The 12,189-nt window shown below is 38.9% G+C and overlaps 1 protein-coding gene across 2 annotated transcripts in view; it reads left to right on the top strand.

The window, feature by feature from the left end:
- LOC148854467 (U5 small nuclear ribonucleoprotein helicase) overlaps positions 1–12,189 on the top strand; it is a 169,072-nt gene that overhangs the window by 138,616 nt on the left and 18,267 nt on the right. Inside the window, exons 41-45 of one of the 2 annotated variants that reach the window (XM_088986817.1) lie at positions 2,369–2,436; positions 2,530–2,695; positions 2,821–2,883; positions 10,159–10,254; positions 10,364–10,531. In XM_088986817.1, the coding sequence (XP_088842943.1) occupies positions 2,369–2,436; positions 2,530–2,695; positions 2,821–2,883; positions 10,159–10,254; positions 10,364–10,531 (561 nt within the window). Of the gene's footprint in view, positions 1–2,368; positions 2,437–2,526; positions 2,696–2,820; positions 2,884–10,158; positions 10,255–10,363; positions 10,532–12,189 lie in introns of both variants that reach the window. The other variant, XM_088986816.1, reaches the window with a different exon arrangement.

Below are 12,189 nucleotides of genomic sequence, written 5' to 3'. Positions count from 1 at the left end.
AGAAATCTGGGCAGATCCGAGTTGCTTAGTTGTACTTTGATACCATATTATGATTCGGCCTGCCCTTGAGTTCTGTTAGTCTGATAACAGCCAAGAAGAGAGAAGAAGAAAGAACAAAGAAAGAGAGAGAGAAAGGAGGAGAAAAGGAGAGAAGAAAAGTCTGGTTCGAATGAGAGAGAATTACCTCTCCCAGTTGGCCAGATATGTTTTATATTACTAACATAATGGAAAAGACACATGTGCCCTTACTTAAATGAAGGACACTAGTTCTAATATAATATTACAGATCAGCAACCTTAAGATAAGTATAAAGACAGAAATTCCCCTACATACTCAACACTAACAAGTATGTATAAGGTGTAAAAAAATAAACTTTAGCCATTGTTGCATAGACTCCCTCAAATGGATGACATGTCTGTATTAGACAGTTTCAGAGTCCAACACCCTGCAGATTTTTGAGGACACTCGGACAGTTTCAGTTCCAAGTGTTTTTCCACCCTCCCCATCTCTTGGTGTGGATGCAATTGGTTGGGATGCAATTGGTGTGAGTTTCTTATTTGAACCAAAGTCTTTTCTTTTCTCTTCCTCTCCTCTCTTAAATGTTCTCTTATTTATTTCTCTTTAGGCTGCATTTTGTTGCATTACAAATGAAAATTTCCACTAGTGTAAATGCATGGGAGTGCAAATACAGAGTGTATATTCTGGTTTGTTTTTGCTTCGGATTTGACCCTATCTTGTTTGTTTGTGAAAAGTAAATTAGGAGGTAAAATGGTGTGGTCCCACCTTATATGAAAGACAATGGGGGTAGGAGGGTTATTTGTTTGGGAGTGCAAATTTTGCATCAGTTTTTGAGATGCAAAATTTACACTGCTAGTGAGTGCAATTGAGACAAAATGTACTAATTATGTATCAGGCAGGAGTACAAATCATGGTTGCAAACAAACAGATGCAAAACTGAACGGGGCAGAAATTTGTATCTGGTTCAATTTGTGTTGCAACCAAATGCAGCCTTTAATAAATTACAAGTCCTTGCGCCTAGGCTTACAGTGGTATTCACTTAGGCCATGGGTACCATGGGTAGTTGTTGGGGCAGCTTTTCTTCATTCCCCATATGGCACTTTGGTGCTTTGTGTCTATTCTGTTAGATCTTTTGTTAACCCTTTTGTTATCAACATAGTTTTCAAGGCGCCAAAGCGAGGCTAGGCAACCATGGGGCGCCTAGCCCTCGCCTAGGCGATGGAATTTAAAAATAAGAAGCCGATGGATTTCTACCCCTTCTGTAGTTTTTTTTGGTTTTATGTGTTCTGCACTTACTTTTGTGCTTGTGATTCATGCAGTGTTGCTTGATGAGAATAATTACTAAAATAAAAGAAGAAAATGAAGAAGAAAAGTAAGGGGTGGAGCCCCTGTTCTAGACCCAGAAAAAGAAGGTGAAAAAATATTAAAATAAAAGAAAAAATATGAAGAAGAAAAGAAGGGGCTCTGCCCCTGTTTCAGACACCAATGATGAGAACAAAAAAAGGGCTGAAAAATGCAAGAAGCTAAGAACAAAAGAAGGGGGCGGAGCCCCTGTTCTAGACCCAGAAAAGCTGGTGAAAAAAAAATATTAATAAAAGAAGACTATGAAGAATTTCAGACACCAATAATGAGGAAAAAAGAGCTGAAAACACGCAAGAAATTTCAGAACAAAAGAAGGGGGTGGAGCCCCTGTTTTAGTCCAATAATATGATTCAAACCAGGAAAGAAGAATGGCTTTAGTCCAACAAGGAAGAGGAGAACAATAGGGTGTAACCACTATTTTAAACCAGTGAAAAAAGAGAACAAAACGGAGGAAACTGATTAACTCACCTTGACTTAGAGGATTGTGTCGGAACGACAGAGGGCTGTTGTTTCTCTTCTTCCTCATTCGATTCTTTTGTCAAAGTGAAACCCTTGAGATTATTTTGTTTTTACTTTCCTCATAACAAAAACATGATAACATGCAAGATGTCCTATTATAAAAACCAAGCCAACCAATAAAATATTATATATTTATATTTATATTTAATAAAATATTGTGTACTATATATGTGTTTCAGTCCCTTCAGCATGCGCCTACTACATTTTTTCTTGGCGTTTGGGCGAGGCGCTCCTTGAAAAGCGCCTAGTCGCCTTGACAACTATGGTTATCAATCAAAAAGATAAAAAAAGGATGACATGCATGCATGCATGCACACATTTTATCTGGTATAGAGCTGGTATATGAGCTACTTTTTTCTTGTGAAAATTCTTTGATGAACAATTGGGAAGAATAATATGCAAGTCCATCCAGCATGATCTGTGATTTAATGTACTTATCATTGATCATATATATATTTGCATGTGACAGGTTGTTAATCCAGCATATTATGGATTAGAAGATACCGAAACAAAAACTTTAAATGCATACTTGTCAAGGTACCAATATACTATATGATTCAATGAACTTTGTTGTTTTTAAACCATGTCCTGGCGGGAGTGTTTTGGTTCCTGATCTTTTCTGTTCAGCAGGTTAGTCCAAAATACATTTGAAGATCTGGAAGACAGTGGATGCATCAGGATAAATGAAGACAGTGTGGAGCCTATGATGCTGGGCTCCATAGCATCTCAGTATTATCTTAGCTACATGACTGTATCAATGTTTGGTTCCAATGTAGGCCCAGATACATCACTTGAAGTAAGTCCAATATTGCACCATGATGTTTGTTCTCTGAGACTTTCTTAAAAAGCTGTTAGATAGTTGATGCACTCCAGGTGAACACTCATAAGTGCATTATTCATATCCAATACTTTTAATCCTAGGTTTTCCTGCACATACTTTCTGGTGCTTCTGAATATGATGAGCTTCCCGTGCGGCATAACGAGGTAAATTTTTTTCTACTATAAGAACTTTATTGGTATTTTCTTTCTTTTCCCCCTCATATTGAAATTTATGAGGAAAGGGGTGACTTTTGGTACTAGGTTCTGTTAGATGGGTAAGGAATTTATAAGTTGATAGTCCATGTATTTTTCATCTTTTGCACATATATATGTTTATAGCCTACATTTTCACTTATCATTCATATTTTATATTCATACATGTTCATCTATATGTCATTGACAGATGATGTAGCATTAATGCATTTGACAAATACATATCGTAAAAATAGTGTATAGTATTGCCTGGAGTCACAAATTTTTTTTTCATCTAATTAAATGATAAGTTGTACTCTGATTCAAATTCTATGAATTCCTTTGTATTTTGTTTCTTCTTTTCTTTCTCCATTCAGCGTGAGCTGTTTATGCTTAGATTGCTAGGACTTGTTAAGACTGTTCAATCCAATAGTCACAACAATTCCTTACAATCATCCAATAAAACACAAGCATGTTGCTATCAGTCAAATAAAAAAACCAAATAACCCAGTGAAGGCATAGGCATGTTTTCTATTGCTACACCAAATGGTACAAGAACAACCCACTATCATATAAAATTAGAACTACCTCTAGGATATACTTCCCAACTTCGACAAATAGGTGATAGTAATACCAAGGTATCTTAACATGTGGATTGACACCTAGGTTATAAGGCACTCATGGATGGTTGCCTCACTTAATAGCCAAGATATTTTTGCACAGTGCTTTGGATATTTTTATATTCTTAAGTTTATGAGATTATAATAGTAAAACAGACATTATTATTAAACTAAATTGTTCAATTTGAGTTAAATACTAGTTTTTTTTTTAGTATTTTTCTTATTTGTTAGGGTTCCATCAAGATGTATAGTGTCTTGAACCCTCAAAGACTTCATTGCCTGAACTAGTAAGCATGGAAGAACTCAAAATTTTGTCCAATCAACACATGCTAGAAGAACTCAAAGACTTCTTCTTCTTCTCGCCTCGGCACCTTGAAAACTATGAACGTACATACACAAATAACATTTTACTATCCAAAAAAATAGTGATTATATTAGATTCCATTACCAAACAAATGGAATTAATTATTGTAGAGGAGATGGGCCGAATGGCCCATAGACTGTCACTTCATGTTATGTTATGTTTCTCTCTATTATGGGCCTTGTTCTGGGCCCATACTCTGTAGTGTTTTGTTTTTGTATTTTTCTGCCCACTCAAGGGCCTCTCTGTAATTTATCAAAGATTAACTTAAATAAAAGAGTATTAGAGTGTTAGAGGGAGGTTAAGTTCGAACTCCTCATCCTCTAACTCTCCTTGCCGCAGTTCTCTCTCTCTCTCTCTTCTTCTCTAATTTTTTCTTGTTAGTTTTTTCTGGTTTTCTAGCACAGTCCCATACTTCTAAGACTATTTTTCAACTTGGTATCAGAGCGGGTTGTTACTTGGTGTGTCCCTCATGTGGTTCTAGTTTAGCCAACTGCATGAAGAGGTTCTAGGGCTGAATGTTTACAATCATTCGCCTGATTCTTGGAGGTCATTGGAGGGTGCCCAAGTTTCTATACACTTGGAGAAGGGTTCGGTGACTAGGAGGAATCAGAGAGCAAGTTTTTTCAGCCTGATTTGAAATCAGAAAAGGGGGATTTCGAAGCTAGCTCAGAGCAAAGAGTTCGGCCTGGTTTGAAGTTCAAACCAGAGATACTGTAAGTTGTTTTCTCAGTTCTTTGCTGAGTTATTTTTTGTTATTTGGGAGGACTGTTAAAGCATTCAAAGCACACCTCCATTCGACCCACTGTTGCTGGACTGATTTCTGGGTTATTCTAGAAGTGTTGTTCGGCTGTTATTGGGCTTCCAAACTGCTGAAAAACTGATTTAAATTAAGTGGTACAAGCCTCTACTTTAGTTCAACTGCTTCTTGGACCTAGACAAAGTGTTCTTGAAGTGATTTCTGCTTGTTAACAGTTAAGTGTTGACTGTTGCATACACAGTGTTTGTAAAAGGTCCTCTTAGGTTCTGTGGATTGTTTTCTTTGTTCTCCTTGGGAAATTATTGTTGGGAACCAAGAATACATATTGTTTGGAGGCTTGCTGATTGTTCCTTGAAGGCTGAACCGGGGTTTCTTCTCTTTAAAAGTGCTGCCATTGAACTTGGTTCTCACGGCTGTCAGTTCTGAACTGAGTTTGTGTGTTGCTGTGTTTGCTATTATTTCAACTCAATCTTAGTTCTTTGAAATTAGATCACTTTTAAAGGCTTGCCGAAACCCTAATTGAAACTGTTACATAATGGACTACTCAGAAATTGAGAACAAGAGCACTGCTGAATATGGACATAATTCGGGAACTACAACCGATTCCTTGTTGGCTGTAACTACAGTTAAATTGGATGGAACCAATAATTTGGCCTGGTCACAATCCGTAAAAATTCATATTTGCAGTAGAGGAAAGTGGGGGTTTATCTCAGGGAGCAAGAAAGCTCCCCCAGAGGAGGATCCCTCCTATGAGAAATGGGTGTAGGAGAATTACACAGTGATTGGGTGGCTTGTGAACTCAATGCAACCACAGATTAGCCAACATTACCTGTGGGTGAACTCAGCTAAAGAAATCTGGGATAGTGTTGCAGAAACTTACTCCCAGAAGTTGAATGTTGCCAAAGCCTACAAATTGAGAAGTGATGTGAAGAATATAAGGCAGGGGGAGAAGTCACTTGCAGCATACTTCTCAACCCTGAAATCTCTATGGCAAGAGATTGATTTGATAGAGGCTGTGACATGGGATACCCCCAAGGATGCTGAAACCTATAGGAAACTGGTTGAAAGGAATAGGGTCTTTGAGTTCTTGACAGGGCTGAACTTTGAATACGACATTACAAAGCAAAACATCTTGTCCAAGGAAGATGTTTCATTGTCACAAGCATACACTTTGGTCAGCAGTGAAGAAAGTATGAGGCAAGTGCAGGTTCAAGGAGTCGGTATCAATGATCATTTTGCAAATATGGGAATTAAACCCAAAGGGGTTACAGGAGCTCACAGTGGCACAGGAAGGAAGGAGGTGGTGTGTGAATATTGTAAGAAGCCGAAACACACAAAGGACAAGTGATGGAAATTGCATCCCAATCTTGTTCCTATCAGATTCCAGAAGAAGAATGATAGTAGAAAGACAGGAAGTGCACATGCAGCCACAAGCACAAATACAGAGATTGAGTCTACCAGTGCACAGTTGGCAGCCATGAAAGCTAAATATGAGAAGTTTGGAAAGATGATCAGCCAATTTGAAGGTGTATCTTCATCATCCATCCCTTCTGGAAGTCCAGCCACCATTGCATTTGCTCACTCAGGTATAAGGGCTTCCGCTAACCATGCATCCACCTCAAGTAATCACAAAACCCCTTGGATCATAGACTCAGGTGCTTCTGATCACATGACCAACCTTTCCACTTTGTTTGTTTCATATGATTTACTTCCTGGTCGTGACAAAATCACCTTAGCTGATGGTTCTCTTGCCCCTATTTCTGGAAAGGGAACTGTCAAGGCTACAGACTCCTTACTCTTATCTTTCACTCTTCATGTGCCTAAATTAAATACCAACTTATTATCTGTAAGTAGCCTGACCAAGTCATTGAATTGTTGTGTAACATTTTTCCCTTCTCACTATGTGTTTTAGGACCTGAAGTCTTAGAAGGTATTGGGAGTGGCCATGAAGTGAATGGAATATACTTGCTCGACATCCCTGGCCAATGCTTTGATTATCCCAAGAATGTTGCTTTTGGTTCTACTTTTTCAGAGTCTGTTAGTCAAATTATGTTGAGTCATTGTTGGTTGGGTCATTTACCTTTTTCTGCTTTAAGCCATTTGTTTCCAAAACTGTTTAAGGGAGTCAGTGTGTCCAGTCTCAATTGTGAGTCCTGTCAGTTGTCAAAGCATTGTAGAAAAAGTTACCCTGTGAGCAATAAAAGATCCTCTTTTCCTTTTCATATTGTGCACTCTGATGTGTGGGGGCCTTACCACTTATCCTCTATGGGGGGTTACAGATATTTTATCTTGTTTATTGATGACTGTTCTAGATTCACTTGGATATACTTAATGAAATCCCGGGATGAAGTCCCAAGATTTGTGAGGCAATTTCATGAGCTTGTTTTAACTCAATTTGATACCAGAATTAAGGTTTTCAGATCTGACAATGCAAAAGAGTATTTTGAGAAGAGTTTATCCTTGTATCTCTCTGACATGGGGGTTATTCATCAAAGCTCCTGTGTTAGAACCCCTGAACAAAATGGAGTTGCTGAGAGAAAAAATAGACATATTGTTGAAGTTGCAAGGAGCCTTTTGTTTGCCTCACATGTTCCCACAAGATTTTGGGGTGATGCTGTATTTACTGCTACCTATCTCATAAACCGTATGCCATCCAGGGTTTTAGGGTTTAAATCCCCCTTCTGTCTTCTTCATCCAGACAATGATCTCTTCCCAATTCCTCTTCATGTGTTTGGCTGTACCTGCCATGTTCACATTCCAAGTGTGCAGAGACATAAGTTTGAACCGAAAGCCCACAAATGCATCTTCCTTGGTTACTCCCCCACACAAAAGGGTTATTGTTGTTTTGGTCCAAAGACTGGCCCCCGACATGTCTCTATGGATGTTACCTTTGATGAACTTTCTCCTTTTTATGGTTCCTCTTAGGAAGGACATTGTCCATAGGGGGAGAGTCTGTCACAAGTTTTTGCCCTTCCTCTTCCTGTCCCAGTTGAGTCTCTTGACAAACCTGTATCCTCACCAAATGAATCAAAGGAGGATCAATCACTTCATACCTCTTGCCCTAGTGCCCCTATTTCTTTACCTTCTCGTCCTATCCATAATCCCAAAGTGTATCAAAGGCAGAGATCCAGGAATGAGCAAGTAGTTTCCCTTATAATAGATGAGGCTCATACATTCCCAATCACAGATGAGATAACAGGTACTGCTTCAGCTCCTTTAGAATCATCCTTCCCAGACCTTGATGTCCCCATTGCTGTTAGGAAAGGGAAGCGGAAGTGTACTGCACACTGCATTTCCTAACACCTTTCTTATGACCTGCTTTCTCCTTCATACTTTGCCTATCTCTCTTCTGTTGCTTCTAACCCCATTCCTAGGTCTGTCTCAGAAGCTCTTGGGATTCCAGAATGGAGAGATGCCATGGAGATCGAAATGGATGCTCTACATGCAAATGGTACTTGGGAGGTAGTGGATTTGCTTGAAGGGAAGGATCCAGCTGGGTGCAAGTGGGTTTTTACCATTAAATACAGGGCTGATGGAACTATTGAGAGGTACAAGGCCAGACTTGTTGCAAAAGGCTACACACAGACATATGGGATTGACTACCTCGAGACTTTTGCCCATGTTGCCAAGATGACATCTGTAAGGGTTCTTTTATCTCTGGCAGTTCACTTTGATTGGCCTCTCTATCAGTTAGATGTAAAGAATGCATTTCTAAATGGTGACTTACATGAGGAGGTCTACATGTGTCTTCCTCCAGGGATGTATGGGAAAGATATGCAAGGAAAGGTATGTAAATTGAATAAATCACTTTATGGTCTCAAGCAATCTCCTAGAGCCTGGTTTGAGAGATTTAGAGTTGCGCTTGTTAAATTCGGCTATGTTCAGACACAATCAGATCATACTCTGTTTGTGAAGAAAAGTAGATCTCTAGCAGTGTATCTCATTGTGTATGTTGATGACATTATAGTGACTGGTGATGATGCCTCAGGCATTCTGGCCCTTAAGTCTTTCCTCCGTATAGAATTTGAGATTAAGGATCTGGGGGAGTTGAGATACTTCCTTGGCATAGAAGTTGCCAGATCCAAGGATGGGATTCTTATTTCCCAAAGAAAATATGTTCTTGATTTGTTGTCTGAAACTGGAAAACTGGGTGCAAGACCAGCTGCAACTCCCATTGATATGAGTCACAAACTTTGAGCTTCGGATGGAACTTTGTTGGAAGACAAAGGGGTTTTTCAGAGACTTCTTGGGAAGCTTCTGTACCTGTGCATGACTAGGCCAGATATTGTGTATGCTATCAGTTGCATTAGCCAGTTCATGCATGCTCCTAGAGATACTCATATGGCAGCAGCAGAACGGATTTTGTGCTATCTGAAAGGCTCTCCAGGGAAAGGAACTCTATTTACCAAGCATGGTCATTTGAAAATTGAAGCCTATATTGATGCTGATTGGGCTGGAAATATTGATGATAGAAGATCTACTTCAGGGTATTGCAGTCTGGTGGTTGGTAATGTTGTCTCTTGGAGGAGTAAGAAACAATCTGTTGTGGCCCGATCCTCCATAGAAGTAGAGTATAGAGCCATGGCACATGGAGTCTCGGAATTGTTGTGGTTAAGGTCCTTAATGGAAGAACTTTGGATTGATCATGACAAACCCATGATGTTGTATTGTGATAATTAGGCTGCCATCAACATTGCTCACAACCCGGTACAACATGATCGAACCAAACATATTGAAGTTGATCGACACTTTATTCGAGAAAGAGTCTCCTCCGGAGAAGTGTGTCTTCCATTCATTACTTCTGAAGGACAATTGGCAGACTTTCTCACCAAGGGCATTTCCAAGGCAAGGCTTCATCATGACACTGGCAAGCTGGGCATGATTAACATCTATGCTCAGCTTGAGGGGGAGTGTAGAGGAGATGGGCTGAATGGCCCATAGACTGTCACTTCATGTTATGTTATGTTTCTCTTTGTTATGAGCCTTATTTTGGGCCCATACTCTGTAGTGTTTTGTTTTTGTATTTTCTTGCCCACTCAAGGGCCTCTCTGTAATTTATCAAAGATTAACTTAAATAAAAGAGTATTAGAGTGTTAGAGGGAGGTTAAGTTCGAACTCCTCATCCTCTAACTCTCCTTGTCGCAGTTCTCTCTCTCTCTCTTATTCTCTAATCTTTTCTTGTTAGTTTTTTCTGGTTTTCTAGCACAGTCCCATACTTCTATGACTGTTTTTCAACTCAATTACCGCATTAATAAAAAATGAGTAATTGTAGATGTGCTTTTCCATGTCAGTTGCTTTATAAGTGCTTTAACATCTTTTTGTATGCATCATCTTATGGTGTAGAAGGGAGGGCTACAAATTTTGTGGAAGTTTTAGAAAAATGGCATGACCAAATAGATAAGAAGAGCTTGTAACATTTATTATGTTCAACGTTTTACATGCTTGTAATTAAAAAGTCACTTCTTTAATGGTTTGTTTTTTATGCTTTCATCTCCATTATTTTGCAGGAAAATTACAATGAAGCATTATCTGAAAAAGTGCCATATCTGGTGGATAAGAATCGCCTAGATGACCCACATGTTAAAGCAAATCTACTTTTTCAGGTCAGGAACATTCATGATTACCTTCCAGCATATTTTTAAGATGCCCCATTTCTGCTTTCTATTTTTCTATTGCCATTTCATGTGTTATTGGTTTCTTCTCGGTTTTCAGGCACATTTCTCACAGTTAGAATTGCCAATCAGTGATTATGTCACAGACCTTAAATCTGTATTGGATCAAAGTATCCGCATTATTCAGGCTATGATAGATATCTGTGCTAACAGTGGATGGCTTTCAAGCACCTTAACATGTATGCATCTTCTGCAAATGGTCATGCAGGTATTACCATCCTTTTAATTGTTCTCCTCCTTGACAATGAAAGAAGAAAGCATAGCTAGACACTTCTAGCAATATATTTTTGCCAAGATAACATTTTTTAGGAAAGAGAGAAGAGGGCAATAAATCCCCCCCCAAAAAAAAAACATTATCCAACAATGTTTATCCAAGGTGTCCCTCACTCCTGTAATAGAAAAAAAGTCCTAAAAATAATTGAATAAAACAAAGAAAATTTGCCATAGCTCCCTGATGATATAGGACTGTTTGCTTTGATACCAATTGATACAGGACTTGAATGACCGAAGGATGAGTCTAGAAGAGTTAGGATGGGTTTAGGAGTGATTAGGACTAAATACATAAATTGGTTAGGTTAGAAAAGGTCTAGAGAGTTAATTGCAAGAAATAAAATTTATTCCAAATTTTGAAATATGGAAAATAGGTCTAGTATTGGAATTGTTAAGTTGACTGTTTTTATGTATTGTTGGTTCGGCTGATAAGTGTACATGTTAGTAAGTATTGGGTTTTAAGTTGTTAGGTATTGGGCCTTTGTTATTGGACCTAAGTCTGTTTAGTGTTTTAAGCAGTCTAGGTGTCCCATCACTAATCAGGGGCATTCCAGACATTTCATGTAACACTGTATTGTAATCTACTATAAATAATAGTACTGTCGACTGGGTTACTCAGTTCGACATTCTCAGCACTTGTTTGCCTACACCTCTCTTCTACTACTTCAGCTACAACCTTTCAACAAACATGGTATCAGAGCATTGAGCGATCTTCTGGTTACAGCCGATGCCAACTCTTCTCTCTCGCTTTCTTTCTCTCTTTTTTTATCAACTTCAGGATATTGTACATTTGTTGGAGGGAACCTGGTTACATGGCGGAGTAAGAAGCAGAATGTGGTTGCTAGATCAAGTGCGGAGGCTGAATATCGAGCTATGGCTCATGGTGTTGCTGAACTTCTGTGGCTTAGAACCCTTCTTGGTGAGCTTGGCATAAAAGCTGAGGTTCCTCTCAGGCTGTATTGTGACAACAAGGCTGCCATCAACATTGCAAATAACCCAGTGCAACATGACCGGACAAAACATATTGAGATTGATCAACATTTTGTTAGAGAGAGAATAGTCTCGGGAGAACTCTGCATTCCTTATACTCCATCCGAGATGCAGATTGCAGATGTGCTGACTAAAGGGTTGGCTGCAACAAAATTCTTGGACCTTCTTGGCAAGCTAAACATGATTGACATCCATGCTTAGCTTGAGGGGGAGTGTTAAGTTGACTGGTTTTATGTATTGTTGGTTCGGCTGATAAGTGTACATGTTAGTTAGTATTGGGTTTTAAGTTGTTAGGTACTCTGGGCCTTTGTTATTGGGCCTAAGTCTGTTTAGTGTTTTAAGCAGTCCGGGCGTCCCATCACTAATCAGGGGCATTCCAGACATTTCATGTAACACTGTATTGTAATCTACTATAAATAATAGTACTATCGACTGGGTTACTCAGTTCGACGTTCTCAGCACTTGTTTGCCTTCACCTCTCTTCTACTACTTCAGCTACAACCTTTCAGCAAACAGGAATTTTTCAATGAAACTTCATAGGTAGGATTAGAATGAATAGATGATCAAAAAAAATAATAATGAATAGTTGTAGAGGATGACCAAGTT

The sequence above is a fragment of the Nelumbo lutea genome, chromosome 4 (genome assembly GCF_056320005.1).
Source record: "Nelumbo lutea isolate HS-2025 chromosome 4, American lotus-T2T, whole genome shotgun sequence".
Classification (NCBI taxonomy): Eukaryota; Viridiplantae; Streptophyta; class Magnoliopsida; order Proteales; family Nelumbonaceae; genus Nelumbo; species Nelumbo lutea.
Note: the sequence above shows the minus strand (reverse complement) of the source record. Positions and strands in the feature narration are given on the sequence as shown.